This window comes from Pygoscelis adeliae, unplaced genomic scaffold, assembly GCF_000699105.1.
Source record: "Pygoscelis adeliae isolate BGI_AS28 unplaced genomic scaffold, ASM69910v1 Scaffold318, whole genome shotgun sequence".
NCBI classification, from domain to species: Eukaryota; Metazoa; Chordata; class Aves; order Sphenisciformes; family Spheniscidae; genus Pygoscelis; species Pygoscelis adeliae.
This window is the reverse complement of record NW_008825430.1, coordinates 2,075,901-2,087,029: the sequence shown is the minus strand read 5'-3', so window position 1 is coordinate 2,087,029 and position 11,129 is coordinate 2,075,901. Positions and strand designations below refer to the sequence as shown.

At 40.9% G+C, this 11,129-nt stretch overlaps 1 protein-coding gene across 1 annotated transcript in view; it reads left to right on the top strand.

Moving 5' to 3' along the window:
- WHAMM (WAS protein homolog associated with actin, golgi membranes and microtubules) overlaps positions 1 to 10,736 on the top strand; it is an 11,092-nt gene extending 356 nt beyond the window's left edge. Inside the window, exons 2-9 of the mRNA XM_009330914.1 lie at positions 1,196 to 1,346; positions 1,879 to 2,048; positions 2,749 to 2,914; positions 3,871 to 4,058; positions 5,514 to 5,600; positions 5,685 to 5,780; positions 6,162 to 6,633; positions 9,424 to 10,736. Of these exons, the coding sequence (XP_009329189.1) occupies positions 1,196 to 1,346; positions 1,879 to 2,048; positions 2,749 to 2,914; positions 3,871 to 4,058; positions 5,514 to 5,600; positions 5,685 to 5,780; positions 6,162 to 6,633; positions 9,424 to 9,710 (1,617 nt within the window). The 3' untranslated portion in view covers positions 9,711 to 10,736. The remainder of the gene's footprint in view (positions 1 to 1,195; positions 1,347 to 1,878; positions 2,049 to 2,748; positions 2,915 to 3,870; positions 4,059 to 5,513; positions 5,601 to 5,684; positions 5,781 to 6,161; positions 6,634 to 9,423) is intronic.
- Positions 10,737 to 11,129: the final 393 nt, after the last annotated feature.

The window sequence follows — 11,129 nt, the reverse complement described above, 5'->3', positions numbered from 1 at the left end:
CTCAGAGTCCGTGGTATTGGCTTGAATAGAACTGCAGCTGTCTTCCCACCCGTGTCCCACTTCCCTCTGTTTTGAGGAGTTAAAAGGAAAACATCCCCAAGCGCCACCTCTCTGGGGTTTACTCTCTGGTAGGCTGTATTTACAGAGATCTAAGCAGCCTTCCTTGTGCCACCTTCAGTGGGATTAGTTTGCGACATTGAGAATGCCATCACCCAGCAATGCTGATGCACCAGATCAGCTCAGTTGTGGTGGTAGAACAGAAGGCAGAGGAGACCTTACCACAGAAAGCAGCTTTCTATTGCTGCTACAGCCTGCTAGAAGCACTGTAGAAGATTAAAACATGTCAGTTGTCACTTCGTTTGTTTAATTTTTATGTGCATCTTAAACTGGAAGCACACACTGAAATTTATGATGGCCCTGGAAAAGACAGCTATATACTATTTTGATTTTTCCTTAAGTAGTCTGTTAAAATTAAAGTGAGCTGTTAATGTTCTAGGAAAGAGCACAACAGTTTTAAGTTTAGACTAAGGTTCTTGGATACTGAAGGTCTAAATCTGTGAAGATAAAATATCTAGTATGCTGTACTGAAAATTAAAGTGAAAATTGGAATAGGTGAAACACAAAGTTTGTTTCTGTATTAAAAAAAAACCTCAGAAGGATGTTTAGGCTCATTTGAAATCTAATTCTTCAAAAAAAAAATTTGAATACTAATCTTGTACCCATGTACCCTTTGTGGACTTGGAAATGCTCTCTTATGTTTCTTTCCTATATCCCTGTTCTTGTGTGAAAGAACTGCCAAACTGGAGAACCTGACAGTGCAATGTGCTGTCAACACGTGGGGAAAAATAGAAGAGAACATTGCACGTAGAAGAGTGGTTTTGAGTTACTTTTAGTAACAACTAAAACCACTTGTGTTGGACATGATTTTTAAGATGATAGTTTAAAAATATTTTAAGAAATAAATTAATCCAAAGTTAAGCGTGAAGTCGTAATTGTGGAACAAAGGTTCTGAGTTAGCCCAGAGAATGAAGAACAACGCAATAGACAGGCGTGAGTAGTGATTCACTTTGTGTCAGGTGAGGGGTCATGTTTGCCACCGTGCTCTGCCTTGCTTGAAACGTCTCTAAGTATAGCATAATGTGGGCAGCACCACTGTGGTAATCAGTTGGCAACCGAGAATTTTGTCTCCTTGCAGAAATCTTTGCAGTATGATAATTTGGGGCCTAAAAGAGTAGCAGCTTTGCAGAAAGATGCTGAAGAATGGACTAAGCGAGCTGAGAACGCTGTGTGCTCCATTCAGGATATCACTGTGAACTACTTCAAGGAAACTGTAAAGGCTCTGGCAGGTAATCAGAATGATTTACACAAAAGGTTGTGTAAATACTTGACTTAAGGAACTGAGAGCTCTTTTTATCACCTTTGATGATCTCTCTCTGCAGACCTGAGGTTAGGATGAGTGTCCAGCTTAAGAAAGCAGCATTTTATTCACTTTAGATCTATATCTTTTAACCAATTTGGTTTACAACTTGCATTTGGCTTGCACACAAACATTATCAAGGCCTGAGACTTAGGGCTGCAAACCTCTGAACAAAAACCATGCACGCTTTTAACGCTTGATAAGCAAGCCTCAAGGATTTCAGCATGTTACCTGAGTAGATCGCTGTGTAACTGTTAAGGCATGTTTCCATGGTACAAAGAAGTATTTTACTTACGTATATAAAGTCATAAATTTAACCTTTTAGTCTTGTAATTTCTAAAGAAGCCCCAGAAATTGTTTAATAGCATCAGCATTTTTAGTACTGCAGCTATAGTAGAAACACACAAGGGCTATTAGTACACTGCATTTCTCATCTCGTATTGCAATGTTTTAATTCACAGCAATGCACAAACAGATGGAACAAGATCAGGAAAGATTTGGTAAAACTACCTGGGCATCAGCTTTGCCACGACTAGAAAATCTGAAGTGTATGTTAGCTAAAGAAACCCTTCAGCATCTGAGGGCAAGAGAGTTGTGCCTGAAACAGAAGAGAGCTGGCATTCAGAAAAATGTAAGACCTTGAAAAGCCACCTTTTCTGTCACTGTTTTGTGAAGGGCTGATCAAAACCTACCGAAGTGGTCATGGGAGTGCACTTTCAAAGTTTTTGTCTATGAAACAGCTTAGGTTTTCAACATGGTTTTAAGTTGCAGAAAAATGCGTGTCTCCGGTTTTTTAAAATTGCTCCTGCACATATGAGGACACTTAGCAAAGGTTGAGATACATGCTTTTACAGTTCAGGTGTCATGTTAGCATTTGTGATATTAACCTTTAAAATTGTTAGTTTTAGGGAGATAAAGACCAGATATTTTCAGAGGACACTGCAAAATAAAGATACTTATTTAATTTTAATCTTCTGATCTTTTTGATTTGATGCCATCTAACTGCTGCTAGGAGTACCTGATATTTATTTTCCGAGAGTAGTGTATTGCACCATATATAATTGTTTTCAGGAGCAGTATTATTTGTGCAGATTATGATGAAGTCTTTCTTGGTAGACTTAAGGTAAAATTACACTTCGGGTTAGTAAGGCGCTCTGCTCCTCTGAGTTTCTGCACCAAGCCATTTCTAATGTTCTGTTGTTTCCATACCAGAGCACCTAAGCAGCTGCCAGTTAGGCCAGGCTCTGTACAGGTATTTGTGCATCCATGCATGCTTCATATGTGCATATTTTATTATTAATGCTTTTTATTTTCTATTTGGGGCTGTACAGATGGAGAACCTCAGTGAACAAGAAGAGAATCTAACTGTAGTGGAGGAGCTGGAAATACAGTATTATGAAACGCAGCTGGAATTATATAATGTACAGCTTGAAGTACTGAAACATGAAGAGATGCTGCTTATTGTACAGTTGGACACTTTGAGGAGACAGATTAAAGGTAAGAATAAGCAAATATTTAAGCACATATCCAAAACACAGGAGTGATATAGCCTGCTCTGTTTTCACTTAAGGAAAAAAAAAAGATGATTATCACTGCTCAGGTCTTGATAGTAGAAAGCATCACTGGAAAACATTGATGCCGTGGCACCATCTGATATTTTGTCTTCTGACTAATTAGACACTAATTTGAAAGAAAAAGCCACACTGGTAGCTCATCTTGACAGCAGCTGTGATATGTGCATGCACTGGTTTAGCGTATGGAATAACTTATATTGAAAATACTTAACTGCTCTCGTAGTTTCAGGATCTATGCATAGAAACTGTGGATATCGTGACCGGCTGAAATGGGTCCTGAAATTCATCACAAATTTGTTGTAATTTAACATGTAGAAATTGCAACATCCTGTAATGACAAAAAGAGGTGATTATAGCTAGGTGGTACTTGAGTACTGCTATATTGCAGTTTAAGTGTCACTTTGTAATATATTTATATTTATGACCAAATTAGGCACCAGTCTTGCTTAAGCTTATTTGTGCTTATGAATTCTCTATTACTGTGTACACTGTGAAGTAAACATTGCTCCTGCTTGTTGCATAATTAAAACGTGGTAAATAGTAAAATAAGTCACCCAGTGTTGATCAGAACAGTCTTCAGTTTTCCAGGAAAACTCCAGTTGGTGAAGGTAGGAGTTAAAGCACAGAGAGACATTTGAAAGAGGAAGCTAAATAACAACAAATGCTAACAGCATAAATTTGATCCTGTAAAGCACCCCTGTGAGTAACATCACATGTTTGCGTAAGACTTTGAAGGACCAAGCTCGGCTCTGGAGCATTACACTTTATAGTAACTAACTCACTGCCTTCAGTGGCTTTTAAAATGTCATTAGTTCTTTAAATGTTTAAATAACTGTGGCAATTTTTGGGTTTTTAAAAAAATGCCAAATGCCTTTTTAGAGAAACAGGATGAAGTTGTTTACTATGATACATGTGAAAGTCCTGAGGAGCTCAAGGTCATTGAACAGACAATGGGACAACATTACGCTAACTTGTCAGAAATGACGATGCTGAGGCAGAAGACTAAGCAGTTGGAGAGAAAGCGTGGGACTGTCTGTGCGAGGAGAGCCTACCTCAGGAACAAAAAAGTAAATGCAGTCCTGGAGATGTGCATTTTCTTCAGTTGATGTCTTGAATCACGAGGGATGGACAGGAAACAAGTAGGGAAGCTTTGGGTGGAGCGTACAAGATGATACGTGACTCAGTGCCAAGGCCGCGGAACAGAATGGGCAATGTGATTTTTAAGCCAGCTTTACACTCCACTGTGTGGTGCAAGTGCCTCTCTAGTTTATTGAGAGAGCACAGACTTACATGGGTGACCCAGGAGGTGTTCCCCCATCAGCTAAACCTTACCAGAGCCCTGCTGCGGCCAGCTGGAGCTTTGCCCTGGCAGCCTTTTACAAATCAGCTGCAGTACAGGAGGAAACCTGGCCTGCAATGGAGGAAGCTGCAGTGACAGAACGATCCACACAGTGATGCTTATTTTGCCTTTGAATGGGAGGGAGGGGAAAATTTAACTGCTGCAATTCTCTCTCCAGCCTCTCGGTTCTGTGCAAAGGGCAGTTTTTTCCTTTGTTTCCCATTTAGAGCAGAACACTAGGAAGACACAAGTGAGATCACAGTTGACTCTCATGAACCTTCCCAGTGAACCCTTACACCTGCACAGTCCTGCTGGGGCAGAGAGTTTAAGCTCAAGTCTGTCTGGCCTTTTACCCCTCGCTAGCCTGGACAAAATGGGAATGACATTGGAAATGTTTTTTGAGCCATCATTTGTCTCTTGCTTGCAACTGCTTCCTCGGCAGACGCTTCCTTTGCTTCTGTTTTCATTCACTTAATTACTGTCTGTTGGTTATATAACACTAAAGCCAAATGCCAGATGATTTGCAAACGCTTACCCAGCCATGTGGATAATCCCCCTCTGAACAGTGACAAATAGCGACTCCCAGAGAAAATACTGAAGCCTGCAGCTTCTCTGCAGCACCTTGTTACTAACAGAAGGTACCCCTCTTAGGCATTCATTGTGCTTCCCATACCTTTGCTTCCCTGGCTTTTGGACTTGGGAGCTATGGCAAATAAGGGACGGGGGGAAAGTAGCCTTGTATTTTTGTAATGCCCTGCTAGCTTCCCTCTTGCCTTCTTCCTCATGTCTTTGCACCCCTTCCCTCCAGCTGGTACCTGGGTGAAATTTCTTAAGAGCTTGTTTCTGCTTTTTTTTTTTTTTTCTTTATTCTCTTTTTTTTCACCTAAATGTGAGACAGAGGGATTGGTTCAGATCTGGGTATATTTCCTCTGCAGCATGAATAACCCTATCGCTAATTAGGAGAACAAAAGATCCCATTGGCTTTAGCCATGAAGGAGTCCCACAGATTTCACCTTCAGGGTCTCACATCTGTCACTGGTTGAGCTTAGCCATCCTTCTTGGCACAGCCAAGCACTTGGCCTTGGTCGCTGTTTAGTGGCTTGAGCACAGGAGTTAATGGCACAGATGGTGCACGGTAAATGTGAACTAACCAAGGGTTGCATGAATTTTGCTGTTCTACCAGGATCAATGTGAAGCAAGCCATCGGCAGAGACTGCAACAGGCAGAAGAGAGCAAAAAACGCTTCCAGCAGCATCACAGCATACAGATAGTGAGTACTGAATAGCAGCCTTGGAGAATCTGGCAGCTGCTTGTTTTCACACACTAATGCTCACTTACTTGTGTTTTAATGCAGAAGAGAGACAAGCAAAAAGAGGAGGAGAAAAAGAAAAAAGCTTGGATAAGCCAGGAACGTCAGAAAACACTGGAGAGGCTGAAAACATTCAGAGAGGCAAGTACTGTGAACTACAGTAGTCCTAAATGGTGTCAGGACACAGCATCAGAAAGTAGCCATAGCTCACCTGTGAGCACGGTGCAAATCAGAGACCACCATTTGGATAGCCTAAAATCGGATTGTGTGTAATGAGTCAAGAGGATTAAAGCCACTGAGGATATAGTTTCCAGATGCCGAACCTGTTGCAAAGAATACAAATGAGGAAATGGCTTTGAAAGAAATGCCTTGGTATTCATTTAAATCTGTTCAGGGTTGAATTTTCTGCTTGAACGGGAGAGTGGGACAGGTCTGTACTCTGTGGCTTTTTGTCTCTTTGGGATTGATGTTTTGGCCAGTCCAATGGAGATGTGACCTCCTGCCTTATGATTTGCTTTTCAGAAGTGTCCAGCTCATGTTGTTCTGAAAACATCTCGTCCCCAGCATCTCAGTCCCAAGTTGCCACGAAGCGTCACTCAGCAGGTTGCAGTACTGTCCCCTCCGCCTTTGTCGAGAGCAAGGGCAGCTCCAGAGCAGCCAAAGAGCATACTGCTAGTAGAAGCCAACGAATCAAAAGCTTCACGTCGGAATACCCCAGCAGATATCCCTGTCCAGATTTTTGTTACTGATGGTGACACAGAGCAACAAAAGCACAGCGAGAGATTGATGGTCTCTCCGTCCTCCCCACCACCACCACCTCCGCCTCCTCCTCCTTTACCCCCTCCTCCCCCGCCTCCCCCCTTACCTCTCCAGTTAAAGACACCATCAGCCACAGGGGATAAGCCACTTCCCCTTAGCTCTGATAGCCCTACAGAAAGCCCTGTACTGCACAAACAGGATGACTCATCCAGGAGGTCTATAAATAATTACATAGGTAAGAAGGCTTACATCGACTGGTGTTTTTTTTCTTTGTTTCCTGTATTTTTCTGTTCTCCCTCTCTCTGGTCCTCGACAGGAATAGCGCGCAGTCTTGCTCAAGAGAATGAAGCTCTTGGAAAGCTTAGTCTAAGAAACCACATACAATAACGCTGACCATAACTCAGGGTGTTAAATGAGTAACAATGATTTGTGTATCCCGTTTGATACGCTTCGCAGGGTCCTGATGCTGAGAGTGTGTGACTCAGTGTGTTTGGGGAAGTGCTGTCAAATTGGATAGGTCAATCTTTTAGGACATTTGGACTTGAACCTCTGCTGGAATCCTACATTTATTAAGTACAGCCTTACAGGTTAGTTTAAACCATGCTTAATCACAGCACTACTAGTTCTGCGGAGATCTTAATTCAGGACCTGCATTTCTGCATGAGACTGAAAATCCCACTGCTGCAATAGGCAGGAAGGTGTCAGAAGAAATGCCAAGGAGAGGGGGTTTATTCATGTTTGGTGAGAAGCAACTTTTATTGCCAAGTTTGTTCTTGCCACAATTTTGCAACGTTTGAACCAAATGTGGTATTTTGATTGAGGATTAATCACCTGTCCAGTCAGAAGACCACTGTGGGTAAATTTGTGGTTGTACTAAGGCTACATTTCAGTGTTTATGATTTATGTACTACAGAACTAGCAGTTAGGATGCTTGTGTTTCTAAGGTATGCACAGCCTGTGTCCACTTACAATTTACTCGGTTTCTAAATAAAGGTTTCTTAAGAGAACTCATGCAGAATTCAACCAGGATTTGAAAGGCTGATGGATAGCTTTGGCATACTAACATTCCTAGGGCAAAAATTCTGCTCTGTTACACCTCTGCTTTGGTAGCAAGATCATGCTGGTGTAATTGAAGGCTGAACTCAGCAATTGAAACAGTAGTTTGAATGAGAATAGAGCTCAGCAGCCTCCCAAGGCTGCACTGGTTACATCCTGCTAACAGGCTTATTTTTTATCTCTAAAGCAAGTAGGTATTTTGACTGTGTCAGGGAGATTGATCTGAGTTGGAAGGCAGCAATTTTTATTGGCATTTTTCACAGTGGAGCTTATGCTAGAATGAAGCATGTCTTTAAACGTGGTACGTTCCTTTTTCTTTTCAGACTATTCACAATACATCTAAGCAGTCTTTGTATCCTCTCAGTTGAGGGGCAAACCACAGGCAGACATACCAAGGAAAGTTCAGCATTTTCAGTTCTTCCAAGGTGTGGGGAAGTACAAGCACCTGAAGGGCTGAGATGCAGTCAAGTTACCGTGGCAAACTGCTGTGCATCGAGTGGATCAGTGTGCGGACTTCAGCCTGGGAGGTCCGTGGGATAACTCTGCCACAGATACTCTTAAGAAGCTTTGATTAGCAACAGGAGTTGTACACCAGAGTAGTCTGATTCCTACTGGAACAGCCTTGCTAGTAGCTAATATTTATTACCATTCACAGCCTAACATTGATGTCCTTTCATTATTTTTGGATAAGAAAAATCCCTTTTTGTTTTTTGGAGAGATCCAATTGGTTGTTTACGCCTATTTCATGAAGAAAACCAGCGTGCTAATTGCTGTGATACTAATCGATAAAATACTGCCACAGGAACTTACTGAAACAGCTTCATAAACAGGTTGTTTTTAGTTACATGTGGGCTACTCATGACTTTGCACATGAAAAGCCAGGAGAGGTTCATATTCTGGTGTTGAAAATATTGTCTGTAATGTGTTAACATACTTTCCAAGGGGAACTTCTTTTATAATTTGTTAGTCTGACTAGTCTTTTACCAGGCAGCCCATTTGATTAATAGACTTAAGACTTCCTTACCTGAAGGCTTGGTAAGACAACTTGATGGATCTTTGCTCGATCCTTTTCTGGCATCTCAGTCTCTGAAGGTACCACAGGATTTCGCAGAATGTTACATTTCAGGTGCTTGATGTTAATCACATAACCTTCTGTGCACTGCGCATGGCAAAAATACTTCTAGCTGTGAGGCACAGATGGTCTGAACCTACGGCTGTAGGAGTCAACTGCTGTCCAGGGAAACTGCCTCCCTGTCCGACAGTCTGAAGCTAGCAACAAGGAATCCAACAGAAAGAGTAAAGCGCAAATTACAGTGTGCATCAAGAGAACTAGTGGAAGCTCTCTCAGTATGGTGTCCTTTATGGTCTGAAGTTCAGAAACATACGCCTGAGATTTAAATCATTTTGTGAAATGGGAATTATTTTTTAAGTCCGTACAGAAAAGAGCTGCCTGCCTGCTTAGGGCCTGATCTGGCTCCCACTGGCTTCAGTGGTGCAGTTTCAAGCCCTTCTACTCAAATTCTTTCATTTTTCTCTTGGCTGAGCAAAAATGCAATTGGCAGTCTCAGCAGGCGTCTGAGCAAGTTAGGAGGAATGGTAGATTGTTTCTAATACGGAATGCAAGAGATTTTTTTGGTTCAGTGAAATTTTTTTGAAAGCCCATAAAGTTGTAATGAAAAAGAAGCATCCTCCTTTGTGTATAATTTCTTCCTTAGAGCACAACCTTGTATAATGTTGGAGAGGTGTTGGATTCTCAATTCAAGATTTAAAAGCTTTAACTGCTTTTTAAAAGCAGTTCCAGAGCCTGGTGTTGCAGAAGCTTGAAAGAGTCTGTGCCAGAACAGACCAGTCTTTTTCCTGTCTGTAGCAAAGATGAAGGGAAGAACCCTGAACACTTGGTAGGGTTTTATACCTCTAAGTGTGGTTGTCTTGTTCTTTCTTCTGGTAACAGTAGATTTATCTGTTGCAGGTTCCATGGACGAGGTTTTGGCTTCTCTAAAACGCAGTGAAGTTCACCTTCGCAAAGTGGAACAGCCAAATCCTTATGCCTCTGTAAAAGACAACATCCTCTCTGCCATAAGGCAAGGAGTTAAACTAAGAAAAGTGAATCGAGATACTGAGAAAGATGTCGGTAAAGGATCCACTAATGAGCTAGAGAGAAGCATTAAGGCAGCCATCCAGAGAATTAAGAAAGTGTCTGCTGATTCTGAAGAGGAGGAGAACAATGATCAGAATAATGGAGAATGGGACAGCTAACCAATTCAGAGTAACAGACTTACTGACTGGAACAGAATGTGTGTGTCTCATTTTGCACGCTGTGGAAGACTCTCCCTTTCAAAATGAAAGAACAGTGTGATTGTGTGTGTTCTCATAGTCCAAAATGTCTTGTAAAGTAAAAGAATCCTGTTGATTTTCTGTAGGAGCTGCAGATTCTTATTTTTGCATGAGAAATCATACTCCAAATTATGCTTGCGTTAATAGGTATTTCTGGCTCAACCATGTAGAGTTTTCACCACATCTGAAGACAGCTAAAATGTTGGATTGAAACGTACATTATTTAGGTTGTTACTACACAGTAGTTAATGCTATCACAACGAAGTTTAAGGAGTGAAAAACTAACTGAAAATCTATTTTGTCAGATAAAAGTAGAACCAAATCCGTGGTGACAGAGGCAGACCAGAAAACTTAGCATAATCTGGAACCTCTCATTCCTACCTCCATTGTCCAGAAAATTCTTTAACATTTTGCTTGTCTAATACAGCTCACTTTCAGATAACTGTGTGGATACTCCATTTATCGTTATGTTACAAAATGTGCACTTACGAATGGGTTTGATAATGCTGATTGGGAAAATTAGTATCAAGTTTGAAATAAACACTACTGTAGTAATTACTGAAAAGTTTACTTTTTAGCTGGAAGCTTAAATATGGAGAATTTTTAGATGCTAAGTGGTTTTTCATACATCTACATTTGCAATGAACTGTTGGCATGAAAGAAAGAGCCAAAATATTGTATATAATTTCTGGGATCTAGCCCTGTAATACAGAGCTGCATTTCTCCACTGAGAACATCGATACATGTTTATAGCTACTCTCATGAATTTAAATTACCTGATAGCCTTATAAATGGTAGATATTTGCATTGTGCCTGGAACCTGACTATTTAAAAATTCGGCTACATTCAATTTAGAGGCTGTTTCTATTTTGGGTAGATGGTGACAAAAATGATTCAAAGTTCCTTTTGGAGTTTTTACTGACCCTTAATAAAAATACATCCTGACAGAAGAAGTGCATTCAGTGTGCTGTCCTTTTAGGATACTGCTGTGAGGTAAGCATTACTTACACCATGGTACTCTGGTTTTGATAGCAAGTGGCAGCCATACAGCAGCTGCGCTCTCACTAACGGTGTATGTAAATGCCCTTATTTTCTCAAATATTTATGAATTGTAATTTGGTAACAAAATTGCAAATACGGTGCTTTAATTCCCTGTTTTACTGTAGAGTAGCAGATCTGTTTAATCAGCACAGTAAATACGTGTGCAACAGTTTTCATGCGAGAAGCAGAAGCAGCAGCTGGGGGTTCATTTTTTACTGTTTCAGCACCTACTGCTATTTGGAAGTCAGAAAAAAATGACCTTTTTTTTTTTTTTTTTTTGTCCACCGCCATCAAACCGAA